We start from the raw sequence: 22,274 nt of genomic DNA on the forward strand, positions 1-22,274 counted from the left end.
TAAAGAGCTATGGATAATAGCCAGGACCAGAATCAATATGAGCTTTTAAACAGGCTTTGAAAAAATATTTTGAGGTAATGTAGGCTTTAATGTACAGGCTATTTTGTTGTATGCAGATTTTAGAAGGTATGCACCCTAATAGAAGCCCACGGTTGATGGGGAAAAGACGAAACCTAACTTTATTACTCAAAGAGCAGTGCCAATCGTGCCCGTTTGGACTATAAGTGGCTGCACTACTGGCAAGAATAGCGTGCTTTGAAAAATAATCCCAATTAAAATATCAAATATATAATAAATGTGTAAAATAAGTGGTTTGGATGTAGGTATTTATTTTAACCAAGTTAAAGTTGAAGAGCTGTATTTTGTGGGTTGCTCTTAGAGCTGGGAGGCAATATGATACTTTTCTTTTCTGAGATTTTGTAGGTATTGGAATATCTTTTTATAACCATTTTATTTGCAAAAAAACAAACAAACAACTGCAATCTTACAATTTTATGTTAAAATTTAAAATAAATTCCTGGTTCAGTGTTCATTTAATATTACAATAAAAAGTCAAAGTCATGATGTGAAATTAAATAATGATTACATTTTCATTGATTAAATTATATATATATATATATATATATATATATATATATATATATATATGTATATATGTATATATATGTATATGTATATATATATATATATATATATATATATATATATATATATATATATATATATATATATATATATATATATATATATATGTATATATATGTATGTATATATATATATATATATATATATATATATATATATATATATATAATATGTATATATATATATATGTGTATATATAATATGTATATATAATTTTAATTCAGATTTTTTAATGTCGCAGTTTTTTTTTTAACCAACCTATCTATCATGATGTATATCTTGTATCGTATATAGTCCCATCTAAAACGGAAAGCCAATCCAATTTATTATTTTTTGCTGCATTCTGAAGACATTTGGGTTTGAGATTAAAAGATGAAAATAAGAAGAGAGTTTATCATTTCAGCTTTTTATTTCCTGGTATTTATTTTTAGATGTGTTAAACGACATGGAACATAGACCAGTTTGTATCAGACCACCCAGTTTTGCAAAAATATTGGAACGTGACTGACGGGTGTGACCTGTTAGACTGACTGTTTACACAATAACTAGCTCGGAGCATCTAGTCTCGGTTTTATCCTTCAGTTTCACCTGTGAAGACTGCATTTCTTGTTAAAAAGAATATACTAACATGAAGGTCAGAGAGCTGTCTATGGGAGAGAAGTAAGCCATTTTGAAGCTGGAAAAAGAGGGAGATGTTTAACACGTCTAGATGTAAATACCAGGAAATCAAAGCTGGAATCCTAAACTCTCGTGTCATGTCTTTGGTGTATAGCGCAAACAGACGAACTGGCCTCGCAGTTCCAGTAGTTTCAGAGGGGACTGTAAATGTCTTTTAATATTATGATATTTCTTGTCATATCACCCACCCCATGTTGCTCTCAGAAAGGACTACTTTTGTACTATTTTCAAGTACAAACAGCTTGTTGTCATGGAGGTGGCGTCCAAGTCCGTCTGTCAACCAGGAAGTGTTTCAGATTTGGGATTAAAGGACCAGGCTTCAGAGTGTCTCTCAAGTTCATAGTTTCATAAGATGGCAACATGTTTCATTGCATATATACAACCTTTTTGTGTGCTGTTTAGATACCATAGGACCATATTTCAAAGTTTCATATTTTTGAGATATTACTGAAATTTGTGTGGATGGGAAGGATCAGTGATTTTCAGCTGATTTTACTCATAGAAACAGTGTATTCATTACAGATTAGTTCACTAGCCTGTCCAGTGAAAAGGATCTCTCATGTGACTGTAAGGGAGAAACATGTTGTTGTTTTTTTTTGTTTTTTTTTTTGGCTCTATTATTGAAGATGAGTATATATTATGCCTTATTTTGCTATAGTCTATATGTTTGTTGCTATGGCAACAGCCATGCACTTCCTTTCAGTGACCGAATGCTGCCCTGTTGCTGAATGAAGTGTGCTCTAATCTTTTTATTTGGTAAAGCTCTCCCAATGAGCTTTTAATCCTTTCACACTTAACCGCTTAGCTGCTACTACCAGTACATTTGCTTAACGACTGGAACAGACAGCCATAAGCAAACGTTTTGTTTGCTTTGTTGTCGGACGAGTGTGATTTTTAGATGCTAGTTTGTTGTGCGGTTCGTGTTTTCGGAATGAATACCGAGAGTGAGAAATCTGAGAAAAACTAGTCTCCCCTTGAGAAAAGCAAGCTCACTTCAGGTTGCCACGGCAACGAGGCAGTTATGCAACAGTGTTACCACGACACGTGTTTCCATGGTGGCGCAGGCTTGACCACGCCCACCAACTGGATGAATTCGATCACAAGAGGATCATTATAGTTATTTACTAGAGTACTAGATACCAGATACAGCTTATTCAAAAGCATTTACTATACTCATGCTATATTTCTGTATTCGTATGTGTAAAATACTTCTCAGTTCGTTTAATTCTAACCAAAGAAGCAGTACCCGATTGTGTGAAGGCTCGTGTGTGTGTATTTACTTCAATTGCTGAATGGACCCAGTGGATTACCTCCTTCTTCTATCTGGTAGTGAGCAGTTTTGTATGGTTTTGCTGAGTGTATTGTTAGATACCAGGATCGCAGATCATATGATGTTGCATCAGCAGCTGCAGACTGTTATAACTGATCATCAGCAAAGGTTTATGTGCTAAAGTGCCATCATTTTAAAGAGCTTTATCGTTTGAGTTGATGAAATTTGGTCAGCTTTTTCATGTGATGGAACAGTAGCACAGGAGCCATACTAAAATCTCATTAAAATGCCGCTATGAAATGTTTACAAGTGTGCCTGCTGTACATTCTTCGTTACTCTTGGTTGTTTCGCGAATCGGAAAGTCCGATCTCTTACGGTTTATTTAATGCAAACTGGTTTTGGTGGACGGCGCAGCCTGCATGAGAAGGTCCATAGATGCGCCAGCGATGCACAGTTACACTGGGAGTCGACGAGTGTATCCCGGGTGTTTTTTGAGTAGGAAACGTACCTCAATGTTTATTGGACGGTACGCGCTCCGTAATTGTGTTTGGGAAGTCCTCTGAAAAGGGCTGAACGCTGTAGCCAAGCGCCAATCAGGAAAAGGTAATGAACGTGACTGACAAGTCAACAGCAGACCCTCAGAGTGCTCAGAGTTTTAGTAGTGATCGGTCGAGTAACCTAATTTATAGATATTCTAAGTAGGTTGTAAGTATGAAGTTCTTTTTGTGTTCTTTTCAGAAATTTGATGTTTATTTTTTTTTAGGTAGTTATTACGTTCTTCAATACAATTTTTAGGTACTTTTAGCCTTTTTTTTTTTTTTTTTTTATGGGCATGACATGGCAGAGACTCCTAATGTTGTCGGGTTTCTTTTGGAAACGTCTTAGAGAGACTGAGAATTAAACAGGAGGCCAAACCAATACCTAAGTTTAATTTAATTAAGAAGTCATGGAGCAAAAACAGATCCTTTCTGTTCTCCTGGTTTGGTAAATTTGATTGGCTGACTGGTAGTGCTGTGAGCAAGGGCGTGTACTGATAGACAGCGGTGATTCCTCCATTTAACAAACCCACCAGTCTGCATGGCATGGCGGTGCAGCAGGAAGTCTTCCTGTTCTAAGCTCCGGGGTTTGGCTTTGTGATGGGTGAGCGGATTTTTGCATGTTTTTGCATGAAGAATGAATGAATAAATGAGGCATGTACACTGAATATTAAGTACTTGATGAAATGTATGACTTCAGCTCATTAATAGCACTTCACAGATCGGAGTATTTCACAATGTTCACACCAGTTTTCCGGGATTATTCTCAGTAGGACACAAGATGGTGTCGGAGAAAAAACCTATTATATAAAACCTCCATATATTGCCTGTTTTGGAGCACACTAGCTTACAGATAACCTTAAGGCAAACATATTCGTACTAAAAGACATCAAAAAATGTAGATTTTTATGCTGGACATTTGATTTGATCTCTCTTTTTAGGAAATCGGGTCTTTTCCTGGGGTTGGAATGAGCATGGAATGTGTGGAGATGGTTCTCTTTGTGATGTCATCCAGCCGCAGCCAATCCCTGATCTCCAGAAAGCCAAAGCTCTCCTGATTGGCTGTGGAGCAGGACATTCCTTGGCACTTTGTTGTTTGAAGACCAGTGAGGATACTGAAAGCTGAACAGTATTTAGAAAGGTTTTTACGTCCTCTTTGTTTCCTTTGTTTGTCTTTTGTTTCTCACGGCATGCGCAAAGACGTCTTGATAAAAGAGCCGTTAATGAGCTTGAAGAAAGTTTTACTGAATCTATATGATTTTTTAGAGTTGTTTAAAGAAGTGAAGAAACTGATCACGTATCAGATCGTTATGGTCTAGAGTGCCTGTTCTTTTACCCCTTTAAGGATATCGGTCTCTCTCTCACTCCCCCCCCCCCCCTCCCCCCCTCTCTCTCTTGTGCTCTCACCCCCCCTCTCTTTCTCTTGCATTCTCTCTCTCTACCTCTACCTTTCTCTCTCTCTCTATGCCTCCCTCTCTCTCTTTCTCTCTCTCTCTCTCTCTCTACTTCTCCCTCTACCTCTCTCTACGTCTCTCTACCTCTCTCTCACTCCCCCCGCTCCCCTCCCCCCCTTTCCCTACATCTCCCTCTATCTCTCTCTCTCGTTCTCTCTCTAATCTTTCTCTCTACCTCTCTATCTCTTGCGCTCTCTCCCCCCTCTCTCTTTCTCTTGCATTTTCTCTCTCTATACCTCTCTCCCCCTCCCCCCACTCCCCTTTCCCCCCTCTCTCTCTAGGTCTCCCTCTACCTCTCTCTCGTTATCTCTCTCCCTCTCTCTACCTCTCTGTCTCTTGCGCTCTCTCCCCCCTCTCTCTTTCTCTTGCATTCTCTCTCTCTCTCTCTACAGTGAGGGAAAGAAGTATTTGGCCACCATGGCCAAGACCAAAGAGCTCTCCAAGGATGTCAGGGAGAAGATTGTAGACCTACACAAGTCTGGAATGGGCTACAAGACCATTGCCAAGCAGCTTGGTGAGAAGGTGACAACAGTTGGTGCGATTCTTCGCAAATGGAATAAACACAAAAGAACTGACAATCTCCCTCGGCCTGGGGCTCCATGCAAGATCTCACCTCGTGGAGTTGCAATGATCATGAGAACAGTGAGGAATCAGCCCAGAACTACGCAGGAGGATCTTGTCAATGATCTCAAGGCAGCTGGGACCATAGTCACCAAGAAAACAATTGGTAACGCACTACGCCGTGAAGGACTGAAATCCTGCAGCGTGCGCAAGGTCCCCCTGCTCAAGAAAGCACATATACATGCCCGTCTGAAGTTTGCCACTGAACATCTGAATGATTCAGAGGACAACTGGGTGAACGTGTTGTGGTCAGATGAGACCAAAATGGAACTCTTTGGCATCAACTCAACTCGCCGTGTTTGGAGGAGGAGGAATTCTGCCTATGACCCCAAGAACACCATCCTCACCGTCAAACATGGAGGTGGAAACATTATGCTTTGGGGGTGTTTTTCTGCTAAGGGGACAGGACAACTTCACCGCATCAAAGGGACGATGGACGGGGCCATGTACCGTCAAATCTTGGGTGAGAACCTCCTTCCCTCAGCCAGGGCATTGAACATGGGTCATGGATGGGTATTCCAGCATGACAATGACCCAAAACACACGGCCAAGGCAACACAGGAGTGGCTCAAGAAGAAGCACATTAAGGTCCTGGAGTTGCCTAGCCAGTCTCCAGACCTTAATCCCATAGAAAATCTGTGGAGGGAGCTGAAGGTTCGAGTTGCCAAACGTCAGCCTCAAAACCTTAATGACTTGGAGAAGATCTGCAAAGAGGAGTGGGACAAAATCCCTCCTGAGATGTGTGCAAACCTGGTGGCCAACTACAAGAAACGTCTGACCTCTGTAATTGCCAACAAGGGTTTTGCCACCAAGTACTAAGTCATGTTTTGCAGAGGGGTCAAATACTTATTTCCCTCATTAAAATGCAAATTAATTTATAACATTTTTGACGTGCGTTTTTCTGGATTTTCTTGTTGTTATTCTGTCTCTCACTGTTCAAATAAATCTACCATTAAAGTTATAGACGGATCATTTCTTGGTCAGTGGGCAAAGGTACAAAATCATCAGGGGATCAAATACTTTTTTCCCTCACTGTACCTCTCTCTTTCTCTCTCTACGTCTCCCTCTACCTCTCTCTCTACATCTCTCTCTCTCTCTACGCCCCCCCCCCCCTCTCTACGTCTCCCTCTACCTCTCTCTCTACATCTCTCTCTCTACGCCTCTCCCTCCCCCCCCTCTCTCTCTACGTCTCCCTCTACCTCTCTCTCTACGTCTCCCTCTACCTCTCTCTCTACATCTCTCTCTCTACGTCTCCCCCCCCCTCTCTACGTCTCCCTCTACCTCTCTCTCTACATCTCTCTCTCTACGCCTCTCTCCCCCCCCCCCCTCTCTCTACCTCTCTCTCTACCTCTCTCTCTACATCTCTCTCTACGTCTCTCTCTCTACGCCTCTCTCCCTCCCCCCCTCTCTACGTCTCCCTCTACCTCTCTCTCTACACCTCTCTCCCCCCTCTCTCTCTCTACCTCTCTCTCTACCTCTCTCTCCCTCCCCCCCTCTCTACGTCTCCCTCTACCTCTCTCTCTACATCTCTCTCTCTACACCTCTCTCCCTCCCCCCCCCTACCTCACTCTCTACATCTCTCTCTCTCTACGTCTCTCTCCCTCTCCCCCCCCTCTCTCTCTACGTCTCCCTCTACCTCTCTCTCTACATCTCTCTCTCTACGCCTCTCTCCCCCCCCCCACGTCTCTCTCTACGTCTCTCTCTACCTCTCTCTCTACATCTCTCTCTACGTCTCTCTCCCTCTTCCCCCCCTCTCGCTCTGCGTCTCCCTCTTCCCCCCCTCTCGCTCTGCGTCTCCCTCTACCTCTCTCTCTACATCTCTCTCCCTCTTCCCCCCCTCTCTCTACGTCTCCCTCTACATCTCTCTCTCCGTCTCTCTCCCTCTCCCCCCTCTCTCTCTACCTCTCTCTCTCTACGTCTCCCTCTACCTCTCACTCTACATCTCTCTCACTCCCCCCACCCCTCTCTCTCTCTACCTCTCTCTCTAAATCTCTCCCTACGCCCCCCCCACCTCTCTCTCTCTCTTTCTCTAGTCTGCTGAACTGCTCGAGTGGCGACACTCAAATGACCGAGCATCTTTTAATAACTCCATCATTTTCTCATCTTCACATACATATTCCACTGTGATTTATATCACTACAGCAGCCCAGGATTACATCTTCTCAGGAAGCACTTCAGAAAGCCAGAAATGATGTCATCTCTTCAATCTACTGCTGCTATCACTTATACAGGGCCCTCCAATAATATTGGCACCCTTGGTAAATATGAGTAAAGAAGGCTGTGGAAAATTGTCTTTATTGTTTAACCTTTTGATCTTTATATATATATATATATATATATATATATCTGTGTTTTGTTTGCAATAGTTTTGGTATCCATCAGAGCAGATCATTTTTGTGATTTTTTATTTTTTTTTTCTCAGATCAAAGATCAAAAGGTTTCACATTCTTTGCACATATTTACCAAGGGTGCCAATATTAGTGGAGAGCGCTGTATATGCAACCAATTTTATGCTAAAGCCACTCCAGTCACCAAATACAGTAGATATATGTATTATCTGAAATATCTTCTGTATTGATCTTGACATTTAATGATAGACTGTTTATCATCATATTTACATAAAAATGTCATTTTAAATCTCCAGTATCCGACCTCCTACAGTGAGGGTAGACTTGGACATTTTGACACTTTTGACACTTTTCTGGGGGAAGTGCAACATATCTGGCACAATGATTTCATCCAACCTGATTTTTTATTTATTCCAGTCTCCACATGGTATTGAATATTTCATAGCTGTCTTACTGATGATTAGCCGAAATAAAAACTCAAATGTTATCTGTGCGCTCATTAACTTCTTCCCACAGTCTGACTCAGGAAAGTGAGCTGAATGTTAATATGTACACAGTGGTCAAAAGTTTGTGGACACCTGACCATCGCAGCCATATGCGCTCTTTCTCCAAACTGTTGCCACAAACTTGGAAGCACACAATTGTATAGGATGTCTTTACATGTTCTCTAGCATTACAATTCCTCTTCACTGGAACTAAGAGGCCCAAACCTGTCCAAGCATGGCAACGCCCCTGTGCACAGTGAAGACATGGTTTGTGAAGACAAGGTTTAATGTAGAAGAACTCGAGTGTCTTGCACAGAGCCCTGACCTCACCTCCACTGAACACCTTTGGGATGAACTGAAACGCCGACTGCACCCCAGACCTCCTCATCTAACATCAGTGCTTGTTCTCACTAATGCTCTTGTGGCTGAATGAACACAAATCCACACAGCCACGCTCCAAAATCTAGTCGAAAGACTTCCCAGAAGAGCGGAGCTTATTATAACAGCACATGAGGAATAAATCTGGAATGGGATGTTTAAAAAAAAAAAAAAAGAGACCCCATATGGAGTTTCAGGTGTCCGTGTACTTTTGGCTATACAGTGTATGTCTAAATGAAATTCTTTAACCATATAAAGATACACCATTTTCAGCCATAATTCTGGAGAAGTCTCAGCAGTGGTACAAAAAAACAACCAAGAAACAAATGTGTAAAAAAAAAAATAATAATAATAATAAATTTATTCTATTTACATTTTTGTGCCATAATAATCTTCTAATATTTTTTTCTATATTTATTGTACTATATATCCATCCATTCATCCATCTTCTATACCGCTTTATCCTTTTCAGGGTCACGGGGAACCTGGAGCCTATCCCAGGGAGCATCGGGCACGAGGCGGGGTACACGCTGGACAGGGTGCCAGTCCATCGCAGGGCACAATCACACACACACACACACACACCCATTCATACACTACGGACACTTCAGACACGCCAATCATGTACCATGCATGTCTTTGGACTGGGGGAGGAAACCGGCGTACCCGGGGAGAACCTGCGAACTCCACACACACAGGGCCATGGTGGGAATCGAACCCCCTACCCTGGAGGTGTGAGGCGAACGTGCTAACCTTTTTTTTTTTTTTTTTCCGGCTTATCATCTTCCAACAATTTTTTCAATTTTTTTTTTAAATCTGAGAAACACAACACACACAAAACACACTTTATTCACATTTTATTTCTGTTCAGTTTGATCGTTGTCATTTTTTTTTTCTTCCTCAGGAAAAAGACACAAATTTGCTTCAACAAATCAAACCATCAATGAAAACAACATCTTGTGTTTTGAATCACTATTCGCACTATTACAGTATGTCGATCGAACAGCACTCTGAAACATCTCATCACTGACACATGTCATACATATGCTCTTGTGGTGTTGGGTGTACAAATAGTCCAGCATATTGTTACAGTTACAGTGTGATCTCCACATCCCCAAAAAGTTGTGATTGGCAGTGTTTCAGATTGGTCCCAAAGAACTAGGCGCATTGTACATTTCCACAAACATGAAAAATAAACATTGGACTGAACCTAAGACGCAGTATTGTTTCCTTTCTGACCATAGGTAAACGAGCGTACCAGAAGCGCTTCATGGTTTATTGTGCTGGATTGTTAGGTGAAAAACGTCTAAAAGTAATTCGTACAGATAGAACAATCCGGACACACTACAGCGTCGTTGGAAAAAAAAATAAAAATTCCTTACGGAGTTTGGTCCTGTGGTTTTGTGAGCCAAATTCCATGATCCGCTTCACTTTAAACTGCAGAATGACGAGCTTAGGTTTCCAACTGTTTATCTATTCTAGACGAAGGAACAGGTGCGGACAGATGCGTTTACTATATAATCGCTACGTTAGTACAAAACAAAAGTCTTTCTCTAAATGCTTTATTCGATGTTTTTTTTTTTTTTTTTCCTACACGGACTACGTGTCTAATTATTTCAAAAGTACTGGAGCGACATTTCACAACATTAAAACACAGCAAAATCATAATATTTGCTAGTTAAAACAACAACAACAAAAAAAAGTCACATTTTTGATGCACCAGCACACACAAGCACTATATACAACACCGACACACACACACACAAAACAATAGGCACTTCACACAATTCAACAGCACAATAAATAAACAGTCACGGAACACAGGTACATACGGCTGAACGACAACAGCGTCTCTGTGCTACATCTATGCTGAGTTCATGTCTGTCACTCAGAAATAATGCTGCGTAATCTAGTGCGCGCGCGCGCACTCGTACAAAGGCATCCACACGCACTTACATCCACATGCGTAACGACACACGCTACAGGACTATCAGGTGGGAGAGGTGGCTTTATGGTTGACACACATAGTGGTTGGCACACCATGGTTCATAACACACACTGACTCTGTCGGTTGTCTGCTTCGGCTCGCTCGCTTGGCTTCTAAAAAACACATAAAGAAGAGAAAACAACAACAACAAACAACAAGGAAAGAAATCATATTAATACACCAAACGAGCACAACGGGGGAAAAAAGAAGACAGATGGAGGGGAACGGGGAGCGAACCATGCAAGCGGACACAGTGAGGACGTACCAAGGCAGTGAAATGGACACTAGCGGAAATCTGCTTTGCCAAAGACTCATGGGAAATGTCATGAGTTTTTAACCATGCTTGGTCAAATAAATAAATAATAAAGTAGCATTCACCACACCGGCAGTGTACACAGACGTATATCATGGTACGAAAGTCTATCGCATCTCAACATGCTTTGTGAACCGAACGTTCACGGGACGTTACACATTAGTTTCTCGCATGCTCAGGAGTCATGCTAGCGTATGAAGCAGGGCAAAGTCGTCGACCGCTCCTGCTTTCTCTCTCTTCATACACCGCCTAAAGGTCACGTCCTCTTTGACCTCGCTGACCTCTTACGAGATCTAATGGCACATCTCTCGCACCACTACTACAACTACGGCTCTTCGGAATTTAGCGTGTACCACCGCCGTAGAACAATTCGACGAATGAAAGAGGTGAAAGGTCAAAGAGAAGCCATCGTAATGGAGGTGCGGAGCTTGTTGCCAGGCAACGAGAGTGATGTGCATGTGTGTTCTGTCAAATAAAAACAGAGTCCAAACATGGATTCAATACAAAATTTATTTCATGCAATGTTTTTATTTACAGTGTCATTCGCATAGGGTAATTCTTAGTTTGCATAAAAGTGCATGCATTTACCTTTCCCCAAATAACTCCAAACGTACATACATATTTAGCTGTTTGTTTGTTTTTTCTGCGAAGTGCACATATTCTTACGTAATGCTTTTTTTTTATGTTTGATTTGCTACAGAGAACAACAAATATTACTCCAAAATACCATGGTATGAAACTGAATTTATGAAAAATAAACGCCAAACTCAAAAACGTATTGTAATTTCCTTCAGATTTGGAGTACAGTCGAACAAGTCTGCTCTTTTAAGAAACGTCAAAATGATGCTTATCAAAGTTAAAGTGCATTATTACACTAGTTGCATTTTTTTTTAGTCCTTTTTTTTTTTCTTCCAAAAAAGGAAAACTGTATGGTCGAACTGACCGCTGCTACTGTTAGAAATATGGCGCGTGCTCAAACGCACACAAGCTCACGGTTTGGGGAAAGGCAAAAAAAAAATATATAGAAATGTCAGCAAAAGAAAATGTCCTCATTGCTACATGTCATTTCTATCATCTTAAATGATAATACACTGTATCTGCATTCGTGGTTTTCTTGTGTGTGTGTGTGTGTGTGTGTGTGTGTGTGTGTTGTAAAGAAGCTCTGGATGTTAAATGTAAAACAAAATATTTTCCTTACATGATTTCATTAGACTTACATTTGTTTTCTCAGTTTCCCATGCAAGGCATGCAATGCAAATGAGTTTTCTTCAGTCATAGTTTTATGTTGGTGATTGTGTGCATCACTATAATCATGGTTAGTGGTTAGTGTTACTAGCTGTTTTTATTCCATGGCTATTTTCTGAATGCTTTATGAAATACTATATGAAAAGGTCATTGTCTTGTCTTTATCTTTTCTTTTTTTTCTTTCTTTTTCAAACTGGTGTCCGATAGCACCTGATGAAAAACCACAGCGTTATAAACAGTGAAAGAGGGGAAGGGAGGGTTGGGAGAAAGAAGGGATAGTGAGATAGAGAAAGGGAAAGCATTAAAAGGAAGTGCAGGGCCTGGAGAGAGGACAGGAGAAAAGACATGATGAGAGGAGGAGGAGGAAGAAGAGAAAACGAAAGAAGAGGAAGACTATGTAGGGAAAAAGAACACAATGTCAGTAGATGTTTGAGAGAACAGAATCCGAACTATAAGAAAACCAGAAGAGTGATGACAGAGACAGAAGAAGAAGAAGATGATGGGAATGCTGGGAAAGTGATACTGAAGAACTGATGAGAGACGGATGGTACACAGTGTGGGCGGGCGTCTCAGCGCAGCGCTGCAGAGCGGAGCCTCTGATTGGTTAGTTTGCTTGTCCATGCTACAGGATGGATGGGATGGGGGAGTGGGCCTGCTGCATGAGACAGGGCGGGCTGCAGGGGAGGGCCGACACTGAGGCCACGCCTCCAGACATGCTGCTATGGCTCCATGGCTTTTCATAACCTTCATTTGAAGAGAGAAAGGGCTTTCAGTACACCAAAGTGCAGTCTCAAACTCCAGACATGTGTGTGAGTGTGTAATGTGTGTTCATGGGCATATTAATGACTAAGAGCATATTTAAGCACTTGGGGTGCATTAGTGTGTTAGACCCGTCATGTAGTTATGCTCTTGGTGAGCCAGTTGACAGTGACCATTCACCAAGTCAACCGCATCATCCTCCATGCGTGTTATGCGTTATGCATTAGACTGTCTACTGCATGCACGGGGTGGTATCACAGTGCTAACCATAACAACACAGCTTTAAAGAGACACCAAAGAACACAGCCAGACACATCAGCTTGATGAAACTACATGCCAACTTATCAGGCTATTAAAGTTCAGAATGAAAAAAAAATCAGGGCAAAATAGTCCTCTTGTATGTGTACGTGTCATTTTGTTTACGATGTGCATTTAAAAAGAAATAAATACATCACAGTTGTTCAGTGTGCTGTTCTGTGGATTTCACTGGAATGATCAAGCTTCTGTCTGCTCCAATTATATCCTAACATCAGAGCTGACTGTGTTTCACAGTGAAAACAATCTCACCTTGGCATCAAACGAGGTACGGTATAATTGCAGTCATCCTGCTCAAGCAACAGGAAGTGGTCTGAGTCAGCTTTTGGTCACATCTTTGGAGTTATGTGAATCTCCAGAATGAAATAACACACTCATAAGTGAAACATTAGGTCACCTTACCTTAGAGGATTGCTGGTTTGGCTCTGCAGTGAGTTACAGTGGTAGAATTTTCTAAATTTCTGCATAAATATGACTTAAAACATCATCAGATTTTCACACAAGTCCTAAAAGTAGATAAAGAGAACCCAATTAAACAAAAGAGACAAATATTATACTTGGTCATTTATTTATTAAGGAAAATGATCCAATATTACATATCTATGAGTGGTAACAGTAGGTGAACCTCTAGGATTATCAGTTTAATTTGAAGGTGAAATTAGAGTCAAGTGATTTCAATCAATGGGATGACAATCGGGTGTGAGTGAGCATCCTGTTTTATTTAAAGAACAGGGATCTATCAAAGTCAGATCTTTATGACAGATGTTTGTGGAAGTGCATCATGGCATGAACAAAGGAGATTTCTGAGGATGTCAGTAAAAGAATTGTTGATGCTCCTCAGGCTGGAAAAGGTTACAAAACCATCTCTAAAGAGTTTGGACTCCACCAATCCACAGTCAGACAGATTGTGTACAAATGGAGGAAATTTAACACCATTGTTTCCCTCCCCAGGAGTGGAGACCAACAAAGATCTAGTCCATGAGCAAGACGTGTAATAGTCCATGAGGTCACAAAAGAACCCAGGTTAATTTCTGAGCGTCTAAAGGTCTCTCTCACATTGGCGAATGTTCATGAATCCAACATCAGGAGAACACTGAACAACAATGGTGTGCATGGCAGGGTTGCAAGGAGGAAGCTACTGATCTCCAAAAAGAACATCGCTGCCCTTCTGCAGTTTGCTAACAATCACGTGGACAAGCCAGAAGGCTTTTGTAAAAATGTTTCTGATCAAGCCTCTGTCTGCTCCAATTATATCCTAACATCAGAGCTGACTGTGTTTCATAGTGAAAACGATCTCACCTTGGCATCAAATGCGGAACTGTATAATATCAGTCATCCTGCTCAAGAAACAGGAAGTGGTCTGAGTCAGCTTTTGGTCACATCTTTGGAGTTATGTAGTTCTCCAGAATGAAATAACGCACTCATAATTGAAACATTAGGTCACAAATCAACAGTCCTGATCCACAGTTACCAGAAACCTTTACATTTCAGTTATTGCTGCACAAAGGGGTCACACCAGATACTGAAATCAAAGGTTCACATACTTTTGCCACTCACAGATATATAATATTGGGTCATTTTCCTCAATAAATAAATCCCCAAGTATAATATTTGTGTCTTATTTGTTTAATTGGGTTCTCTTTATCTACTTTTAGGACTTGTGTGAAAATCTGATGACATTTTAGGTCATATTTATGCAGCTATATATATAATTTTCTAAAGGGTTCACAAACTTTCAAGCACCACTGTAGTTTATATTACCATTGAGGCTAAAAGCTAAGATCACCACAACATTACAGGGTTTAAGTGACAGAAATCCGATGTTTTGCCTAAATGTCACAAAATTTGATACTTCAGATTTTTTTGTGTGTGAACACAAAAAAACCCAGATTTTTTTTTTTTTTTAACCCAATTAGATATAAGTCTGGCATCTCATCATTGGTGTACTCCTGCCTTGCGTCCAGTTTTCCAGAGATAGACTCTAATCAGGATAAAGTGGCTATTGAGAATGAATGAATGAATGAAAAGTTTTGATCCACTTCTCCCACTCAAATCCATGTCCTATGTGGCCATGAAATTAGAATGAGAACTTTTTTCCTTTTTTTTTTTTTTCTTTTTTTTTTTTTACAATGTCAAGATCAGACTACATTAGGAAACCAGGCTTATTTACAAATGAACCACTGATGCAAGAAGATTGGATTTGAGCAAAACATCGGAATTGAGCAACAAGCCTATAATGTGGATATAATGTCAATGTAGCCTAAGAGCCTTGCACTGGCTGTGTTCTTGTCATGTGACCACATGCCTTATACCCCATGCTGGACCTCTCTGAGGTTCACCATCACCAATTCCATCTGCCATAGTAAATCTGCATGCATGACTTGTTACCAGGCAAGATCATCTATTAAGGTCCCTGTAATGAACTGCAGTTTTCAAATAAGAATTTGATAAAATTCTAATATTACCAACCAGTTTTGATTTGATTTCGAATCTTATTGACATTGAAGACCTGCACCTCCGCTTGAGGAAGTAATGTAATATATATTTTAAAAAATCAACCCTAGTAGTTCGTAACAGTAAATTGTCGTACCTTTTCCATGTCACAAACGAGTTAGGTCAGAGAAGAGAAAAGCAAATGTGTCAACAGAATGCTATTTCTGTTACTACTACAGGTCGTACTGCCAGTCTGAGCAAGGTCTGAAGGGCCGAGGCATAGACTGCATTGTGAGACTGCTAGTTAGTTAATCTATCTGCAGTGAAAAAGCCGTCTTGATCGACAGCTGCTCCGTTTCACAGTAAGCACCTTGCGTGCTCTTTCTAATCTAGACATGGTCAACAGGGACTGGCTGGTTACGTACCCTTCCTGACTCTTGCCCCTATGTGATTGCCCCGATCTGCAGAGGTGAGCAGGAAACAGGGTCTCTCACGGTCTACAGGGCTGAAAACTTCCTCCGGCGATACAGCCTGGTCGATGTGGGGACAGTCTTCGTTGGCCAGGGCCGCTTTAGACGGCTCTCCGTTCACTTTAAAATCTGCAATTACAAACAGAGACAGACAGTACACTTCCGGGTCGGACACAGACATCTTTCATCTAATAGCATTCACTAAGTTACAGCTCATAGGTGGCAACAGAAGAATTAGAAGGTCAAGTTAAGCTTAATGTCAACTGTATGACACTCTTGGTCATGCTTACATTTCTTTGAATTAAAGCTGACAGTCTGTACTTTGAACTTGTATGCATTGCGTCATTTCAAATCCGGTTTGTTATAGAACCTAGAGTGGGTCCACAAGTCTGAGACCACATTGAAAATCTGGGTCTTGGAGGGTTTTTTCATTAAAACTGTAACTAGAATTTTGAAATATTTAAAACAAAGAAAGTAAATATTCAATATCTTGAATATTTAATATTCAAGATTCTGCACTATTTCTAGGTCCCTATTTAAATGTCAGCAAATGTGTGATATTGATTTTTGTCGGATTGTGGTCAGATTTTCCTCATGTCTAATCTCTTCTATTGAAGCACGTGTTCAAATCCTATGGATTTGACCTAAACCGGATCATCAGGTTTTGCACAAACCCGTGGAGCTCAAGTGCACACTGTCTTTAAATCAAAAAGGGGACGTACCAAATACTAGAGACTCTGGAATTCGTGTAAACATTTCAAAGATTCTACTTTTCACCTCAGTTGTTGTCAGTGATATAATTTGTAATTAAAATCGTTGTATTAAATTAGAAAAGAATGCAAAATAGAAACATTTTCACTAGTGCTTTCAGACTTTTGGACATCACTGTATATTGGTTCTGAATACCTACTGTATATAATCCTGACCCGAAGAGCCTATATAACAATTACAAAACTCTCATGACAGAGGCAGCAATATGATTTGACAGACCTGGGGTGTTAAATGCAGTGACCGAACGACCGAACGGAGAAAGACAGAACTGATTAGTTCTTCATAAATCTATTGAATGAATTGCTCAAGGTGAAGAGTTTGATCATAATTGCAAAGCTTCATCATATGAGATGAAACAAATTCAGGTAAGTGGTTGGTTTTCTCCAAAATCTTCAACTAACCATTTTACCCACTATCTATAAATATTAAATTGTACATAAGGCTGGGAAATCACATAAGAACCACATAGGCCCAGGTTCAGCCGATGATATATATATATATATATATATATATATATATATATATATATATATATATATTTTTTTTTTTTTTTTTTTTTTAATTATGACGTCTACATTTTCGAGTCAGTACAAAAACATTTTAGATTCCCCAAACAGATTTCCAGCACATAATGAAATGTTACAGAAAAATGTTTGTATGTCAGTAAAGAAAGCAGTATATTATATAAGAGACCACTTTTCAGACAAAAAAAACACAATGAAGGCTGCTGGGTTTCGCTGCAAAAATAAGAAGCGAGTGCGACTGTCAAAGTCTCCAGAAGAACCGTTTCTGGTTCTGCAAGATGCTCAATAACATATACATGTTTATATATATATAAACATTTATCACCGAAAAAGAAACAAATTAATAGAAATCCCAAAAATTTACATTTTCCAATTGTAAAGATTTAAGTTGTTTTTTTTTTTACATCACATCAGCTGCTTCCATTCAGTTTGTAATTATTTTTTAAAATGTAAAAGAAAAGTTAAACATAAAAAATGAATAATATAATTATAGTATAGTAGATCACCCAGCCCTAGTCAAGACACAAATACAGTTGTTGATTTAGATGTAAGAAAGTGTTTGCATCATATTTAAGTAGCATCCTAAATAATAATAATGTAATAATATTCAATAGTCTGAAATATTCTGACGTGCAAAACTATTCCTACAATTTCATCACATAATTCACAATCACATAAAGTTTTATAATTACATAATAAAATAAATTATAATTAAATTACTGATAATGACAGTAATGTATGTAATGCAATGGCCAATTTTTGTTGTTTTTGTTGTTGTTTTTGCATTGTTATTGATGTACTCACTGCTTGGTAAATTGTTTTTTGTGAATCAGGTATGTTATTGGATGTCCTACCTTGGTATCTAATCTCAGAGACTTCTTCCTGGGCCAGAGGGCAGGTATCACTGTGAGTGCTGGGTCTTGGCGAGTTAATGGCTGACTTACAGTAGTTGGGGGACCCCAGTTGGTGTGCCCGTGGGATATGCTTGTTCTTTTTTTTTGGTAGTTTTTGTTTAGCCATTGCCAAAGAATAATACATGCCGAAGTTGTTGACAATCACAGGCACAGGCATGGCAATGGTCAGCACACCAGCCAGTGCACAAAGCGCCCCCACCAACATGCCTGACGTCGTCTGAGGAAACATGTCACCGTAGCCAAGTGTTGTCATGGTGACCACAGCCCACCAGAAACCAATGGGGATGTTTTTGAAATGTGTGTGTTCACTAGCACGGGGATCGTTAGGGTTGGCTCCGATACGTTCTGCGTAGTAAATCATGGTGGCAAATATGAGGACACCAAGGGCCAGGAAGATGATGAGAAGGATGAATTCATTGGTACTGGCACGAAGTGTGTGTCCCAGCACCCGCAGACCAACAAAGTGCCGCGTCAGTTTGAAGATGCGCAGAATCCGGACAAAGCGCACAACGCGCAGGAACCCCAGCACGTCTTTTGCGGCTTTGGAGGACAGGCCACTCAGTCCTACTTCCAGGTAGAAAGGCAGGATGGCCACAAAATCGATGATGTTGAGGGCGTTTTTTATGAATTTGAGTTTGTCAGGGCAGAAAGTGATTCTTATTAAAAACTCAAAGGTGAACCAGATCACACAGACTCCCTCGACGTATGTGAGCTGCACCATGGTCTCGGTCTCTGGGTAAATATGCACCACGGTTTCATTGTCCACCATTTCGATCTCTGTGCGGTTGATGATGGGGTTAAATGCCTCGTGAGTCTCCAGACAAAATGTAGTGATGGACACCAGGATAAAGAACAGAGATGCAAAAGCCACCCGCTGTGTGGGGGAAAAAAAGAGAAGAAAGAAATTACCAAACAAAGAAATGTGTGTGTGTGTGTGTGTGTGTGTGTGTGTGTGGAGAGGAGTTAGAGTTCTGAATTGGAATCAATTACATCAAATGGTTTATTCAGGGAGTCAGTGTAAGCAGTATGCTTCCTTACTTACAATTCTCAGCTATTTCATACATCACTTCCTGTTGTATTGCACTTATTGCCCTGCACTGTCACTTCCCTGCACCATGCTACTATACTGTATATGTGTACAGGTTATCAGCTGCATGTTGATAACCTGCAGATCCTCGAATCCACTTCATATTCTGCAAACTGAGAAGAGGACAGTGGAGTAAAAGGACAAAACGCACCATCATAGCAATACTAATTGCCACTAAACAGCTATTTCAGCAGAATTCAGAAGGATAATGTTGCTGCTTCAGTTTCTCTATGAGTCATACAATACTGTCGTGTCAACAGGAGTGTGTCACTTAAGCCGTTCGCCTTCTTCTAGTGCTACTGAAGCTCAAGGTCACTACTTGAGCCCAAGGACAATGGAGAAAGTGGTGCCAACCCAGCTCTCTGGGCTAATTTGATCTGTAAGCCCCTCTCACTGGAGACTGCAGGCTGCCTAAGGCAAGGTCAGCAAGGGCACATTGATTCATCCTGGAGGACGGCTGATGAGACATTTTGAAGCTGAGAAAAATCAATCAAAAATCAAAAATCAATCAAAGCCTTTGCACAAGCATTGGGCATAGCCAGTACAACAATTTGGTTTGTCCTGATAAAGAAAGAAACCACTGGTGTATTGAACAACCAGACATGGAACAGGTGGGCCAAGGAAAACAACAACAGTTGATGACAGAAACATTGTGAGAGCTGTGAAGAAAAATACAAAAACAACAGTCAGTGACATCACCAACAACCTCCACAGGACAGGGGTGAAGTTATCATGAGAAGACTTCAAGAGCAGAAATATAGAGGCCATACAACAAGTTGCAAAAACCACTCATCAGCAGTAAGAATCAGAAAGCCAGACTGGAATTCACAAAGAAATACAGAGATGAGCCACAAAAGTTCTGGAACCAAGATTAACCTGTACCAAAGTGATGGAAAGACCAAAGTGTGGAGAAAGAAAGGATCTACTCATGATCCAAAACATACAAGCTCATCTGTGAAGCATGGTGGAGGTAGTGTCATGGCTTGGGCTTGCATGGCTGCTTCTGGAACACACTCACTAATCTTTATTGATGATGTAACTCGTCATGGTAGCAGCAGAATGAATTCAGAAGTTTACAGAAACGTTCAGTCTGCTAATTTACAGAGAAATGAATCCAATTTAATTAGGAGGAACTTCATCACGCAGCAAGACAATGATCCGAAACACACTACCAACTCAACAAAGGACTTTATCAAGAGGGAAAGTGGAAGGGTTTAAACTGACCAAGTCAATCCCCAGACCTTAACCCATTTGAGCAGCATTCCACCTCCTGAAGAGGAGACTGAAGGGAGAAGCCCTGAAACAAAAAACAACTGAAAGAAGCTGCAATAAAAGCCTGGAAAAGCAACAGTTTGGTGAGGTCAGTGAGTCGCAGGCTTAATGCAGTTATTCCAAGCAAGGGATATGCAACCAAATATTAAGTGTTATTTACTTTAACTATCTGTTCCTATACTTTTGCTCACCTAAAATTGTGTGGTCTGATACAAAATGTACCATGTTTTAAATTGTTTAACACATCTAAATGTAAATATCAGGAAATCAAAGCTGAAATTCTGATCTATCGTCTCATATCCATCGTTTGATCTCAAACCCAGATGTCTTCAATGTATTGCAAAAAAAAATAGACTTGCCCTTGCTGTTCCGGTAGTTTCGGAGAGTACAAAACCTTTACACCATCATTATTATCAAGCTTTACCAAAGCTTCCATAAAACTGCCTCTCAGTTTAGCATCAACCTAGTCATAGTCTATTTAAACAAAGACTTAATGAAGACATTAATTGATCTTTACTAACGGTTTTATCCTGGTCAAGGTCGCAGTGGAACTGGAGCCAGTCCCAAAACACTGGGCGCGAGACAGGATTACACCCTGTATAGAACGCCACTCCATCACAGGGTATCACACACTCATTCACACCCAGAGGCAATTCAGTGAAACCAATCCACCTACTGGCATGTTAGAAGGAAACCGGAGAATACGTATAGGGGAAACCCATGTGGACACACGGAGAACATGAGAAAACTCTACACAGACAGTAACTCGAGCTCACGGTCGATCCAGGACCCTAGAGCAGTGAGGCAGTGATACTAAACCATCCAATACAACACTACGCTCAAAACAAGGGAACATACAGTCAGTCAGATTTAGGAGAAACTACAATGTATATATTTTCTCTGTCTTCCAAAACACGGTTTTATTGCTTATATAAATTTAATTTAAACACATATCGAATCTACTAGTTTGAATTATGTAGCGTGATCGTGATCAATTTACTTAGTATTAACGTGATACGATTACATTATAAAATCTCACAAGGATGTTGATCCTGACTGGAAGAAATGACTGTAGTACTAAATTAATTTGATTAAACTGTGTGTGGCGTGACCGTGCACCATGACCACGCTGCTGCCTCACAATGCCAGGGTCCTGGGCTTGATCCTGAGCTTGGGTGACTGTGTGGAGTTCACTTTTTATTCCAGGGATTTGAAAATACATGATCAAATAATGTTTGCTGTACGAAAACTCTGTCAATAACCACACGGTGGCTTAGTGGTTAACACGTTCGCCTCACACCTCCAGGCTCGGGGGGTTCGATTCCCACCGTGGCCCTGTGTGTGCGGAGTTTGCATGTTCTCCCCGTGCTGCGGGGGTTTCCTCCGGGTGCTCCGGTTTCCTCCCCCAGTCCAAAGACATGCATGGTAGGCTGATTGGCATGTCTAAAGTGTCCATTGTGTGTGTGTGTGATTGTGCCCTGCGATGGACTGGCATCCTGTCCAGGGTGTACCCTGTCTTGTACCCGATGCTTCCTGGGATAGGATCCAGGTTCCCCGTGACCCTGAAAAGGAGTAAGCGGTAGAAGATGGATGGATGGCTATACTCGGGATGCAGCAATATTCCGAATATGATGTTTCTATTCGTACAGGCATCAGAATATTCCTGCATGCTTGTTGTAAGTATGTCGAGCTACACATGCGCTTTTCCTTTCCGAGCATATATTTCCTTTCAGTGGATTATCTGAATAAGGTGTTTACATGCAATAAAC

The 22,274-nt window shown here is 40.7% G+C and overlaps 2 protein-coding genes across 9 annotated transcripts in view; one reads left to right on the forward strand and one right to left on the reverse strand.

The window, feature by feature from the left end:
• The window catches only part of sergef (secretion regulating guanine nucleotide exchange factor), a 21,812-nt gene extending 12,183 nt beyond the window's left edge, over window positions 1–9,629 (forward strand). For 3 of the 7 annotated variants that reach the window (XR_008397839.1, XM_053685713.1, XM_053685715.1), the window contains 2 exons: window positions 4,071–4,270; window positions 4,865–6,165. Coding sequence is in view for 4 of the 7 variants with exons in the window: in XM_053685713.1 (XP_053541688.1) it covers window positions 4,071–4,255 (185 nt within the window). In the remaining 3 variants the exon portion in view is untranslated. Of the gene's footprint in view, window positions 1–4,070; window positions 4,271–4,864; window positions 6,166–8,887 lie in introns of those variants that run through there. The other 4 variants (XR_006983607.2, XM_047159881.2, XR_008397840.1 and 1 more) reach the window with 2 other exon arrangements.
• Window positions 9,140–22,274, reverse strand: part of kcnc1b (potassium voltage-gated channel, Shaw-related subfamily, member 1b) — a 23,962-nt gene continuing 10,827 nt past the window's right edge. The window contains exons 2-4 of one of the 2 annotated variants that reach the window (XM_017486064.3): window positions 18,087–19,020; window positions 15,893–16,066; window positions 9,140–10,515 (exon numbers count right to left, since the gene is read on the reverse strand). In XM_017486064.3, coding sequence (XP_017341553.1) covers window positions 10,406–10,515; window positions 15,893–16,066; window positions 18,087–19,020 — 1,218 coding nt within the window. In that variant the 3' untranslated portion in view covers window positions 9,140–10,405. Of the gene's footprint in view, window positions 10,516–11,207; window positions 12,705–15,892; window positions 16,067–18,086; window positions 19,021–22,274 lie in introns of those variants that run through there. The other variant, XM_017486063.2, reaches the window with a different exon arrangement.

Source organism: Ictalurus punctatus, chromosome 14, assembly GCF_001660625.3.
Source record: "Ictalurus punctatus breed USDA103 chromosome 14, Coco_2.0, whole genome shotgun sequence".
NCBI lineage: Eukaryota > Metazoa > Chordata > Actinopteri > Siluriformes > Ictaluridae > Ictalurus > Ictalurus punctatus.